Source organism: Phoca vitulina, unplaced genomic scaffold, assembly GCF_004348235.1.
Source record: "Phoca vitulina isolate PV1807 unplaced genomic scaffold, GSC_HSeal_1.0 scaffold19, whole genome shotgun sequence".
NCBI classification, from domain to species: domain Eukaryota; kingdom Metazoa; phylum Chordata; class Mammalia; order Carnivora; family Phocidae; genus Phoca; species Phoca vitulina.
In genome coordinates this window covers 32027632-32041375 of record NW_022589722.1, presented here as the reverse complement: position 1 = coordinate 32041375, position 13744 = coordinate 32027632, and the positions used below count along the sequence as shown (strand labels likewise).

The 13744-nt window shown below is 59.1% G+C and overlaps 1 protein-coding gene across 8 annotated transcripts in view; it reads right to left on the bottom strand.

Annotated features, from left to right (window-relative positions):
* TBC1D22A (TBC1 domain family member 22A) overlaps positions 1–13744 on the bottom strand; it is a 584905-nt gene that overhangs the window by 263049 nt on the left and 308112 nt on the right. For 2 of the 8 annotated variants that reach the window (XM_032416658.1, XM_032416659.1), the window contains one exon: positions 5391–5959. The exons of the other annotated variants lie outside the window; for them this stretch is intronic. In XM_032416658.1, the coding sequence (XP_032272549.1) occupies positions 5831–5959 (129 nt within the window). In that variant the 3' untranslated portion in view covers positions 5391–5830. Of the gene's footprint in view, positions 1–5390; positions 5960–13744 lie in introns of those variants that run through there. 8 annotated transcript variants of the gene reach the window in all.

Genomic DNA, 13744 nt, shown 5'->3' with positions numbered 1-13744 from the left:
TTTGATCATAGGACATACGTACCCCTTTGTCCTGTGAATGTTCTTCAAATACATTTTAGGGAAACATAGATATTCTTGGTCATGCTTTCTTATGGTTAGTATATCTCACATTAATTTTTTTCATCCTTTTATTTCAAACATTGTGTCATTTTGTGTTTTAGGTGTATCTCTTATAAATAGTATGTTATTGGACTTCATGAGGTTTTAAAAAGTATAATGTGAATCTCTTTGAATAGGTGAGTTTAAGTTATCATGATCATTATCTTATCTGGACTTACATGGGCCATGCTCCTATTTACCACATTTTTCCTTTGCTTTCCCCCCCCCCCCTTTCCTAGCTTCTCTTGACTTGATCAGTTTTTGTTCATTCACTCTCTTTTCCCCTCTCCTGGAAGTTACACACGCTATTTCTAGTTTTTTTAAAGTTACCCTTAAATTTTAAATGGTTTTTCTTAAATTTGCATTGGCTAAGACATTCCCAAGTAAGCCAGATGGGCAGATCTGCAGTCACCTGCTGCTGATCACTGAAGATGGGGGGAATGCCAACTTACCCATTCCCCAGTAATGACTGGAGAATCCACTACAGGGTTCCCCCACTATCTGAAAGTGGAATATTCCTAAAATCTTTCCTAAGCCAAAATGGCATAAAGCAAAGAGGCAATTACCATTAATTTATATGAAAAGATGTGTGAGTGCTCCCAGACCCCAAAAAAATCACCTCTCTTAGGCTTTTCTGATACCTTGGGATAGACACATCTTGCTAATAGATGCACAAAATAAAACGAGGTAAAGTATTGATGCTCACAGACATGGTTCAGAGTTGTGGTGGCGGGCGCCAGGATCCTGAGTGGAGTCCCAGGGAAGGATGGGTGGGGTGATGCCATTCTCGCTGCGTCTAAACTGGCTCGCTGTGGAACCAACGCTGGAGGCCATTTTCCCTTTTCACCTCTTTTCACAAAAGGGAAAATCCTCTCCAGATTTGTTTCAGTTAGTGAAAACAGATACTAATGTTGTGTTTTTCATAAAAGTGCGGTGGGATAACGCAAACTTTGGAAAGTTAGGGGACACCTCTCCTAGAAATCCATGATGGAAAAGGGTCTGGGACCGTCAATGTTGATCACAGCATCACTCATGACAGGCAAGAAATGGAAGCAGCTTGATGTACAGCCAGGGAATACGCGAATTATGTTAATCCATGCAACAGAATATTGTGCAGTCGTTAAAATCATGTTTTTGAAGAATTTTAATGATATGGGAAAGCACTTAGGATATTAGTACAATAAGATGTCCTAAGCAGGGCTCTTTCTGTCTGCGGCAGACATTGCCCTGCATGGGGAGACGCGAGGGAGGCCGGGGTGCAGGGAAGTGACATGGCACCCCCCCCCCCCAGCAGCCAAGGCCATCCGTGTGGGTGAGGAGGTGGGGGGATGAGGACCCTCGAGGCCTGCGGTGGAAATGTAAACTGGGAAACCACTTTGGCAAACAGTCCACCATCATCTTGTAGAGGCAGAAGCACCATGCAGCCCTGCAATCGCACATCTCGATCACCCCACGGAATGGCGGGCACGTGTCCACCAAGGGTCACACACGCGATGTTCAGAGCAGCCGTGTTTGTGACAGCCCCAACCTGGCAACCACCCAAATAAACTGTGACCCATTTATCTAAGGGGAAAAGGGGCAGTGACAGAAAGGACCGAACCACAGCTACCGCAGACACGGACGTCCTCACAAGCAGAAAGCTGAGCAAAGTAAGTTGTTCACAGAAGTAGATCCCGTGCAATCCTGTTAGAGGACAGTTTTGAAAGACACAAAACCAAACTGCAGTGCTGGGAGTTGGGGTGGCATCATGCTCGGGGAGACCTGGGGTGCACGTGGGCCAGTGGCTCTCCTTGACCTTGGCTGTGGAGCCCGGGCGTTTGCTTTGGATAATTCACTGGGCACTAGATCTGCGGGGTGCCCTCTTCTGTGAGTATTATACTTCAGTTTAAAAGTAAAAACAACAAACATCATTGCTAGATCTTCTGAGAAAAATATAAAGACTGAGAGAGAGCATACTGGTCTTCCACGGTCGTGTCAGGAATCACCACAAACTCAGCCCAAGGCCAGGCAGCTAGTGCTGCTGGAGCCCCACATCTCACGCCTTGCCTCCCACTCGAATGTTAATGATGTGAGCGTCTTTCTGACCACTCCCGCCCCTCCTTTTTGAGAATTGCCTGTTTCTGTACTGTGCCCATTTTTGTTTCCAAGAGTTACTTCCAAGAACTCCATACATCTTCAGGAACGTAAGTATCTCACTCAGGCTGCAAATGTGTTTGCTCGCTTGCTATCACTCATCTCTGCCTACCGGGGCAGGTGCTGGGGGTCCTCGCGGCTACTCCACGGTGCACGCGGTACATCAGCCTTTCTCCGGGTCGTTTGGTCACTGGAATCACGCTCAAAAAGCCTTTTGCCACTCCCTGTTACTAAAAATACCTATTTCTATTTTGAGCATTTTGGGGAATTTTAATTTTTATGTTTAAATCCATTATCGGGAAAGTATTTGGATATGTATATTTTTTTCCTAAGTGAATAATCAGCCTCAATTGTCAATGAAATGGACTCGGGGGTTAGATCTCTGGCGCACGGTCGCTGTGAGCAGCCCCTGGCTGTCCTTTGTTAAAGATCAGTCGGGCTACAGGACGAGGGTGACAAGCCTCAAAGCTGAGCAGGGCGGACCCCGTGGTGCTCACAGAGCATGAGGTGGAAGGGGAAAGGGGAGAGGCTCAGCTGGGGTGGGGCAGGATCGGGGAGGCTCAGGGAGGGCCCTGCTGCCTGACCCTGGGGCGGTGTCTGCCCACGTCTTGAGCAAGCCTCCCTGAGCAGGGGTTCTGACAGCAGGCCCACCAGCCCACGGTCAAGGTAGACGGCGCCCAGAAGCCCAGGCCTGGTGCGGCCGGAACTCGCCCCACGTTAGAGATGGAATCAGCCTGTTGAAACATGGGGGGTGGGAGGAGGGGGTTCTCCCAGTTCAGAGCCACAGGTAACAGCAGCTCAGAAGCCCTGCCCACCGGTTAGTCCTTTCCAAAGCCCGAATCACTCCACTCCACCCCCTCCCTGGCACATGTGACCTGGCTGGGGCCCGGCCGCCCCGTGAACCTGTCTCTGGCACCTTCCATTTGGCAGAAGCACCAACAGGCAGGGCCGCTCCAGGTAGCCTGGCAGGGTGAGGCCCATGGGAATAAGGGGTCAGGGGCTCGTCTCAGGACCCCTGGGGTTTGAGCCACCTGTGGGGGCTGTGAGACCCCAACGTGGGCCCAAGGAGCCAACGGCCAGGCCACAAACACCAACAAACATGGCTGCAAATGCCAGTGGTCACCAGCTCTGAGCTCTGACCCGGCACCTCCCACCCCACGAGCCCAAGCCGGCAACAAGCGTCAGCCCAGCTCAGCACGGCGCTCAGTCACGGCGGGAGGATGGGAGCACTCCCACCCTGTAGCATCTCCTGCCACCACGGGGACAGCAGCTCACCCCACCCCATCAGTGGACAGCGCGAGATCGGAGAGCAGTGTGCTGCCCTGGGGAGGCCCCACTGTGCGGGGTGTGCGGATGTGGGTGTCCCAGTGGCGTGGAGCACAGGACAGCAGCCCCGAGGAGCTGGGGCTCACAGGGCCTTGTTTCAATGACCCCAGGAGGGTGGGAAGCCCAGGGATGGGAAGCAGGGATGGGCATGTCCTGGGCCCCAGGAGGCTCTTGACTGGGTGTGGCCAGGTAAGGAGGCCCCTCCCGTCCCAGGCCTGGCAGACGGTCCAACAAGGGGCCAGCCTGGATCTGACCCCCAGCCGTGCAGAATCAGGGTTTGGGGTTCAGCCCGAGTGTGACTCCTGCTCTGCCTTGCACCTCCATCTCCCCGAGAGGTACCCCTCGGCTTCAGCAAGACTGTGGGTGCTGTGCCCCATGTCAGGCCTGTATGGAAAGGCCAGGACTCAGCCCAGTGCCCCCACCCTCGGCTGTCACCCGGCCTCCAAGGACCAAAGACGCCCAGGGCAGCCCCGTTCCCTTAGGAGAGTCCTTGAATCAGGCCAAGGCTGGGGGGTTCCCTGCATCTTTATTCCCATTCCAGCACATCATTCTCCAGACAGAACACCTTCCATCCTTTCAGATCGATGGGCTAGGCTCCTAGGAGGCGTGTCAACAGCCCTAGCATTCAATTTCAGGTTCACAGACACAGAAAAATACACGTGGAGCCTCATTTAACTTCGCAGATCCTCCTACTTGAAAAATTAACTGCCTCCAGAGGCAGATGTTTTGTGTGCCCAACACCTTGGCCGTGCAGAGTGCTCTGAGCTGCGACAGCGGTTCCTGGCGGGGCGACCAAGCAGGATGGGGCTTCCAGCAGGCGGCCCCGGGCGGCTCTCCTGGAACCTGACGCTCTGGCTGGAGAAGAGCCGCTGGGCAGCGGGCGCCGGTTGAGAGGAGCCCCCAACCCCGGGGCTGGGGGGGTTCTGTCTAGCCGGTCTGAGGCCGGTCCCTCGGCTGATCTGGGAACACCGTACATTTGCACAGTATTTTGTGATTTCCACGCCATGTGCAATGACCCGAGAATCTTTTTAACAAAAAGAAAGGACACACATATCACACGTGTGATTCCTATCCTCCATTCGCAGGCTTCCCGCAGCGTCCTCACGCCGAGCGTGCAAAGGCGGGGGCACAGGCCTGGCTGCCCCAGGACGGGCCCAGGGCAGGGAGGAGGCGTCTGCAAACACGAGTCTGGGAGCAGGAGGAGGAGCTGAGGACAAGAGCCTGTCCTGGCTCAGGGGTGAGCGTGGGCCGGCCACGTGCCTGGGACGGGTGCACCACCACATGGGTGGGGGGCGTGTGGAAGCGTGTCTGGCCCCCACGGAGCCCCAGGCAGGCCAGTCCAGGACCTGCTGAGCCTGGGCGCTCAGCCCCGCTGACCCACAGACCGCAGGAAGCCATCAGCTCTGTGACCCTCCGGAGACTGGGAGGTGGGGGGAGGCTAAGCAGTGGGCCTCGAGGTCTCCGATTACAGAGGCTGAACCCCACCCATCCCGATGGCCAGACGGAGCTACGTCCTCGGCGGCAGCGTGTGCGGTGTGTCCCCCCAGCTCCCCCTGGGCAGAGCAGCATGCAGGCTAGCGGGGGCGCAGTCCTCACTTTCAAGAGGCTGGAAAAGCACGGCGGCTGCTCAGCTCCTCAGCCTGCCCCCAGCCTGCTGTAGCCACAGCTCCCGGCCGCTCGGCTGACGCACAGAGCGATCCCCAGTCCAGGTTAGAGCAAGAGAGAAGGGACACGCTAGAGCCCACGGGCCGGACGGTTACAGGAATAAGGCCAACTTCAAGAAGCCCCGTGGGGACAGAGACTTCACAGGTGAGGACAACAGTTCACTTCTTATTTTGTCTATGTTTTATTCTCTTTCACTCAACAGAATAGGGTTTTTGCATTTCAAAGCAGGTATGAGATGACCACCACCTCCTCCTGGCCCCGGCACCAGACAGCAGGCCCCTCCAAGAGGGTCTGGCTCTCGGGCCGCTGTGCCCTGGGGGCTCCAGGAGGCGGGCATTTGGCAAGGATGCTCCAGGGACAGGGCAGGGAGACGCCCACCCACTCCTGGCCCCCTGAAGGACCAAGACCCTCCCCCGGCTCTCTTTGGTATCTTAGGAAACAGAGGCGGCCCCCGGCCAGGCCCTGGCCCTCGCCTGACGCCCAGTCCTGGCCAGCTCCCTGGAGAGCAGGGCCGCCCAGCAAGGCCCCTCCTTGGCCACCGGCCTGCAGCCACAGGCGCTGGGGGCACCACCCCGGGGTGGGTGAGGCCAGCCGCGCTGGCCCCGGCTCATTTCTTGTAGTGATTGGGGGCATCCGCGAAGGCAAACTTCAGGCGGTAGGCCTCAGCCAGCAGCAGGCTGATGTCTTCGTTGCCCCAGTGGGCTGTGGGCAGGTTCTGAAGGAAGAGCAGCAGCTCCTGGGGGGAGAGAGACAAGCCCGGGTCAGAGCAGGTGACCAGCCGCGGGGCAGGGGGCCGCAGACCAGGGGCTCCCCTGGGTGGGGACTGGCCAGCAGTGGGGGTGAGCCAGAGGGGGCTCTGCGGCCTCCCAGTCCCACGAATTGTCCCCTCCCCTCCGGACTCCAAAAGGCCCCGAGCCCCCACAGCCAGGAGGAAGGCCCTCGCCCGGCTCCGCATACTTTCAGGCGACGCTGCCAGGATGCTGAGGGCAGAGCCGCCCACGCTGTGACCTCACCGAACCGGCTCCCTGGGGCTCCAGCGCCCCGGTGCTGGTCCCGAGGGGCCCGGCTGCAAGTGCGCTGCCTCAGCCCAGGACCCCCACTCCCCCCAAGGCTCTGCCGAATCCACAAGGAAAGCGCCCCCACCCACCCCGGCCAGGGCTGACTTCAGACACAGATTTCTGTGCATGTGGTGACACTTCTCCGGGCACCAGCTCCTTCAGCAAGGACACTGGGCGCACCGGGGGCAGGGATGTGCCAGGGGGGCACACGCTGGGGCGGGGAGCATGTCAGGCAGCCCCTGTCACTGTCCCTCCGTCGATAGTGTTTCCAGGGAAGACCAAGCTAGAGACCCTCAGCTGACCCCAGCCCACCCATGTGGGCCATGTCTCAGCTCGCTGGGCTGGGCACTGAGCTCACCCCCCACAGGACACAGGAACAGTCTCAAGAGCTCACAGTTTAGAAACCAGAGAGAGGGATACTGAAGAACGTGCTGGAAAGAAAAACATGACCAGGGCCACAGCGATGCATGACAGCCAGCCCTGCACCCTGACCAGCCCTTCTGAGGGACCGTGGCCCTCATCCAGGGCGACCTGCGACACCACCAAGGGTGGGGTGGGCTTCAGGGGGCACGGGCCCCGGCTCCCGGAGGGCTCTGGCAGGAGTGGGTGGGGCTGTGTGGCCAGGACGGCTTCCTGGCTTGGGGGTCTCAGAGGAGGAGAGATGGGGGACTGGGCCATCAGGTCGGGGCAAGGCCTGAGGCCAGACTCCTTCTCAGGAAGTGGGCCGACACTGCATGGATAGCCCGGCTGGCTCTGGTTCTGGAGAACGTGGCCCCCAGGGCCTTCCCTCCACCTCCCATCCCACCCAGAGCCGGATCTGAGCAAGCCTGAAGGGTGGCTGGGCTTTCAGGGTGCTGGTGCTGCCCCTCCGAGGGTCCCAGCAGAAGACAGGGGACGGGCAGGGCATCAGACTCGGGCTGCCCCACCTGCCTGCCTGGAAAGGGGCAGCTCAGGGAGACTCACACAGGCACCGTCCACCAAGCCTCCTGGCCCTGCAAGGCTGGGACAGGGGACACAAGGAGGGTGTGCCAAGGGGGGCAGGTGATGCGTTCACATCCCAGTCCAGCCCTCAATGGACCCCCCTGAGCCCCACGCCCTTTATCTGCAGGCTGGGGGTAGCTGCGCCATCCCACAGAGCCGGCCGTGGAGGCAGGCTCTGGGCTCAGATCCTGGCTGTGTGGCCATCTGGCTGCAGAGACGGGCCAGCCACTGACTGCCTCGTGGCCTCAGGCTCCTCATCTGCAGAATGGGGTCCCAGTTCCCACCAGGGGCAGCCAGGGGTGGCCAGGGCCTGGCATGGAGCAACGCGGCGCCTCGGGTCCGTGAGCCGCGCAGAACCCTCCCCCACCCCGAGATGCGCACCGGGGCTGTCCTCCGCTGTCGGCTTGCCGCGGCTGCTTTATCCTCTTCCTCAACCCCATTTCCTTTTGCATTTTGGATACTTTCTGGGGGCCTTTAAATTGAATTCGCGGAGCAAATTTCACTGGCAGAATGTCCCCAGGGACAGATGAACATCAATCTGCTGTCTTTCACCATTAGATGCAACTTACACGGACGCCAATCCAATTCTGAGCAGGTCGTAAATAAATACCTTTGGTTTTATTTTTAATCCACTTCGCTTCATATTATCATGACCTCGCCACTTGCAAGGTGAGAAGCAATACCCTCCCATTACGGTAACTCACCAACTCCCCTGCACACTCAATTTCAGAATCTAATTTAGTCCCCCAGGTTCACTGGATAGAGAGAGAATAGAAATGCCCAGCGCTTCACAGCCTGCAATGCTAAAGAAGGAAAAATCTATCCGGGTGACCTTTACAGGAGGCAAAGAACACAGCCAAACGCATCCTTAAATACAGATTTCTTTTTTAAAAGGGCCTGTCTTATTTATGCACCGGGCAGAGGCGTCTCCAACGTGGGAACCATGGCCCAGCGGTTAGCCGTGTGCTGTTCTGCATTGCCCACGTCGTTCGGGTAAAGGGCCATTGCTCATGAAGCTGTCACCGCGTCACATCCCAGGGGGTCCGCCCTCCCAGGGACGGGTCTGCCTGTGGAACAACAGTGGGGCAGAGGGGCCGAGTCGGGGCCCCATCAACAGCCCAGTCCCGCAAACCTAGGGGGATACTGAGGTCCACAAGCAGCGCTCTGCCCCATCCATGGACGTAAAAAGTAGAGGAAGGTCTGCCCAGGACACTGATGTCAGAAGTCAGACGTGTCGGGTCCTTCGAAGGCTCTTCCCACCCTGCTCCACGTCAGCAGGGCCACGGCAAGAGTGCGTTCTGGTCCCCGCCCCTGCCGCTTGCCACCGGTCCGTTACCACGCTGTCCACGGTGACACGAACTGTCGTGACGGCCGCGAGCAGCAGAAGCTGCCCCTCCTGGACGGCGGGAGGCCTGCAGCTCTGAGCCCCATCCACGTGTCAGAATCCTCCAGAAGCTCTGGAGAGCTGCTGGTACCCACGCTCAAGCACGGCGCAGCTGGCCCAGCATCACAGGGGCCCGGACATGCTGTCCCGCCTCTCAGTATGACGAGTGGCGTGGACTCTGCGTGTGGACGGTCCATCCCGAGTGTGTGGGTCGAGGCAGTCTTCCCTCTGACCAGTCCCCCAGGGAGGCCCACACTCACGTGGCCCCAGGGCAGGCAAAGGTGCTGTCGAAAGCCCCCGGGCACGTGGGCTTGGCGTGAGGGTCAGCAGCTCACCACCACAAACACCGCTGTGCTGGACACCTTCTAGAAGGAAATCTGCGGCTGTGGACTCTTGCCTCTGGGTGGGTTCCAAGAGAAGCCTTCTAATGTTAAAGATCAAACGATGTTTTGTGCTTCGCGCCAAAAGGGTTGTATTGTTCCAGTCAGATGAAGGACGTGGCCATCTACAAAGTAGGATTCGCTCTGTGCGTGTACACCCTCCCACGAAGGACGAAATGGGGACACAGCAGTATCCTCGGGCTCCAGCGCGAGGGTCCCCTCCCACGACCCCAGAGCTGTCTGTCTGGTTGGCCCCTTGCAGAGGCTGCTGGGAGCGTGGGCAGCAGTGAGGGGGGCAGCGAGCCCCGAGCCCCAGCCGCACGGCCACCACGACCGCACGGCCCTCTGTCACGGGGTCATCTGTCTCCTCTGTGACATCTACAGGCCCTTGCATCCCTGCATCGCTGAAACAAAACGGCCGGTACATGGTGGCGGTCAGTGAAGAGTTTGCTTGGCAGCCCAGTGAGTCAGCGAAAAAGTCTGCACACTTTCAAATGCTGCTAAAGCACCAGGGTTCAAATCCCAGGCCTGCCTCGACTGGTCATGGGACCCTGGGCAAGCCTCCTAGCGCTGTACCTCAGTTTCCTCATCTGTAAATGGGGACAAGAGCATCCCCCCTCATTGAGTTGTTACCACGTGCAAAGTGCCCGTGTCCCCGCTGCTGCTCATCCCCAATCACTGCTATTCAGTCATTACCAAGATTCGATCATTATCATAATTACCGTGAGTGGCCAACACCACAGTCCCAGCGGCAGGTGCATTTCTGATAAATAAACGATCATCCCCGGGAAACAGATCGTTGAGCAGACAAGTTTAGTAAGAAACCGAACTCCTAGTGGACAGTCCGCCCAGAGGGGCATGACGGCCTGCAGCAGGTGCGGGGGTGGGAACCCGCAGGCATGGACGGGGTTGCACCGTGGTGGCACCGAGGCTGCTCCTTCTGAGAGGCTGCCGGCGGACCCAAGAGGACGCTGCTTTTTAGCCTCTTTGCCCGGATCTTCGAGTTCTAATGTCAGACACAAAATGAACTCTATTTAACTCAGAATACTCCCAAAGGTCTGACTGCGCACGAGCTGCGAGGAGCATCAAAGGGAAGGCCCCGCCACCATTCTGCCTCTGTGCCAGGACCGCCCGTCACTGAGCGGCGTCACACGGTTACGTCCCGGGTCACGGCTGGCCACCGGGTGCCGCTCTGCAAGCCACGGGGCCTGCCCTAACCGTGCGCCAGCCCCCGCGCCCTTGCCGTGCAGGCCCCAGGCTCCGCGCCCCAGGCCCAGGAACACACCTCCGTCCCAGGGAAGGTGACTGGCGCTCCCCTGGGCGACAGGAAGGAGGTCTGTCTGTGGAAGAGAGGAGGCGGTGTGGCCAGCACCAGCGCGAGGGAAGCAGGAGGGAAAGGCACAGACGAGACCCCAGGAAAGGCAAACACTCCCGACCCCTGCGCCTGTCCGTCCGTCGGCTCGTGAGTGCACACCGAGCCGTGGGCTGCGTGCCAGGCGTGGCTCTGCGCGGGGGCCCGGCCTGCAAGCGCACCTGTGCCAGCGTGAGCAGAGGGCGTATCGGGCGACAGACAGGCCACTGACCGTGACACCGATGACACGTGGTCCCGCAGAGTCCCGGCCGGGCCTCCTGTCTGCCCAGCCACCGCAGAGCCCCCGCGGGGTGCGTGTCAGGGAGGGTGCACCCCAGACCTCCAGTAAGTCTGCACGAAACACCACAGAATGCTTCTTCGTAGCTTTTATGTGCATTACAGGTTGAAAGACCACATTCGGGATTCCTGGGTTAAATACAATATTCATTAACTTCACCTGGTTCCTTTCCACTTCCACGAGGCTACCAGAAAATTTAGGGTTTCCCACATGGCAGGGGTTCCACTGCATCCGAGGGCTCTAGGGGCACGAAGAGCACTGCCTTCCAGCAGGCAGCCTGGCCGGCAGACGGCGTACGCCAGGGCCTCCCTCCCCGGGACCCCCCAGTGCCTGCTCCTCCGAGTGGCACCGAGCACACAGAGGTCGGCTAAAAAGCTGCTCAAGTCGGGGCTTTACAAATTGCCAACTTGCAGAGATGAATAAATTAATCATGACGGGGCTAAAAGGGCCCATTTGCCAACTCTTATTATTTCCTCTCCTTAACCAAGAAGCAAGAAACAGGAGTCTCTCGCTGACACGCAAGTCAGGTAGCAGGCCTAATTGGTTTAATTCACTTTTCCGTCCACATTCTGACGTTCGATTTGTGCAGCCTGGCTAGCAAACCAACGGCTCAGGCGCTCGGCCGTCTGCAAGGCGGGCCCCGTGCCGCCTGGGCATCGGGGGTGCAGGGCAGCAGCACGGTGGGGGGCTCCTGCTGGGTGGGCCTCCGGCACCTCCCAGCCTGCCTTTTAGGGGAGGAGCCCAAGGGCCCCGGGTGGGTGAGGCCAGAGCACAGGCGGACAGGCCCCTGGGAGCTGAGTCCCTCATCTATGAGACGGGGACCGTGACGGCGGCCACCTCCGGGCCGGCAGGGTCGGAGGGTCAGTGGCTTAGAGCTGAGCTGGTGGCAGAGCAGGTGATGCGGGCAGGCGCCCGTGGCTTCAGCATCACCCCATCCACACCTGGGGCCCCCGTGCGCTACCGACAGCCCGGGGACAGGAGCGGCCCTTTCAGGGCTGTGCTGAGGACGGAGACTGCACACGCACGTGGCACGATGCCTGGCACGCGGGCGCTGGCCACTGTGCTAGTCCCAGCCGGAACAGCACCTGGGCCCTCCCGGTGTTGACGTGCACCCTCTGGGAGCACGATGCTGGGGTGCTGCTCCGGCCGGCCCCTGGCGCAGCGCCTCACCTATCGGTCCATCGGCCCACCTGGGCCAGTCTCCAGGGACCATGTGGGGCAGGGTCGAGGGTCACGGTCCCAGCCCAAAGCCATGGCCCCTGACAGCCGGCAGAGGGAACAGGTCATTTGTATTCCTGCCTGTGCAGGAGCTGCTGGGGTTGGAATCCATATTCAACATAAAATACCTGTTCTTGGTAAGTACACGTGTAAAATGGAAGATAAAAAAGCAGCCAAGATTAAATTATACCGGAAGGGTTTGAGGCGTCGGCTAGCAGTGCTGAGGGCACCGGGAGAATTCTAGCGGATCTCAGGGGCTCCTGGCGGGGCCTCGCCAGGCACCCCCCGGCGGTGGGGGAAGGGGACGGGGCAGGCACGGCAGGACGAGCATGCAAGCTGGGATGCGTCTGGCCATTCTTTCTGGGATGGTGCTGCTCTTCTCCTGCATGGTTCTCTCATGTCCGCTGTCAGAACTTCTCCACCAGCGTTCAGCCTACCTGCCCAGGGGACACTTCACCTGGGGATGGCATCTGACCCACCAAGTCCACTCCTGCGTCCCCACCAGACGTTGACCCAGCCCAAGAAGGGAGACTCCCTGCTCCCTCCAGTGCGGTGGCTCCGCTGTGATGTCCTCACGGTCACAGGGAGCCGTGCTGGCCCTCAAGCCCTCCGGGAGGAGCAAGTGGGCAGCCCCCAGTGTCCGACCATCCCTGAGGCTGCTTCCCCCTCAGCGCTCCCTCCCGGACCATCCTACGACAGCTGATTTCTTTGACAATCCAATTATTAGTTTGAAAATCTTCTCAAGTTCTGGACCAAACCACGGCTAAAAATAGAAGCTGGTGACAGCCAGCTGGGACGGACAGCCAGCGGCCAGGCCAGCCAACCCGCTGGTGACAGCACTCCGGAAGGTGGAGAACAGAAGGTGACACTGTGATAGAGTGATCTGAGGGCCTCTGATGGCTCAGCGAGGTACACTGTCCTTGTAATTAATTTCATATTTCTTTTCCAAAGAGGATGCTAAACAGAAAAACACCTTTGGGTCCTGAAAACATGGGCTTGGCGTGAGTGCCCCAGTCGGCCGGCCTTTCCGCTTCATGTCTCTGCACACGCTGAGCCACACAGAGTATTTTAAATCCTGGCACAGCAATTAAGAGTCAGCTTCCTCCTGTGAAGACGTTTCTGCTTTGCAGGACGTGGGGCCGGGCAGCCTCTCGCAGGTGGGGCACAGTGAGATGCTGTCCACCGAGCCGTCCTCAAGAAGGGCCCAGTCGGAAAGGATGCCCACGTAACAGGAGGGAGGCCCCTTCCCACGTGCCACGCGTCCAGCTACAAAGTGACAGGGCGGGCGCCTTCATGAAGGTGCAGGAGCCTGGGGGCAGCAGCAGGTGCTACCTGGGCGAAAGCTCAGGAGGGATGGCAGGGGCGCAGGAAGGGAGGGCTCCCAGCTGCCAGGGGCTGGAGGACTGGGGACCCGTGTCTGAGCCGCATGGCCACTGCCATCCAGCAGGCTGCAGGCTGAACCTGCCCCACTGCTCGGGGGTGCTGTCCACAGAGGCCAGCAGCAGCTGGTGACAAAAGCATGGGGGGAACAGGGCAGCCCCTCCAGAACTCACACGCTGGTCCCGCCCACCAGCTCCAATGGATTCCGCTGATCCGCCCCACTTCCTAAAGCCCCCCCCAGCCCCACCTGCCTGAAGCCCCCCTCCAGGTGCCTGGTCACCCTTCCAGTCTCTTGGTGACAAGCCTGCCTCCGCCCCTGCAGCCCTCCCCAGGGGATGTCCTCTGGGGCCAAGGTCGCCGGTCGTCTCTGCCCCACCAGGACACCGCTGAACTCGGCCCTGTGTGTCTGACGGCTGCCTGCACACCCACGAGCCCCTGGCCTCCACATGGCATCTAAAGGCATTTCCAACT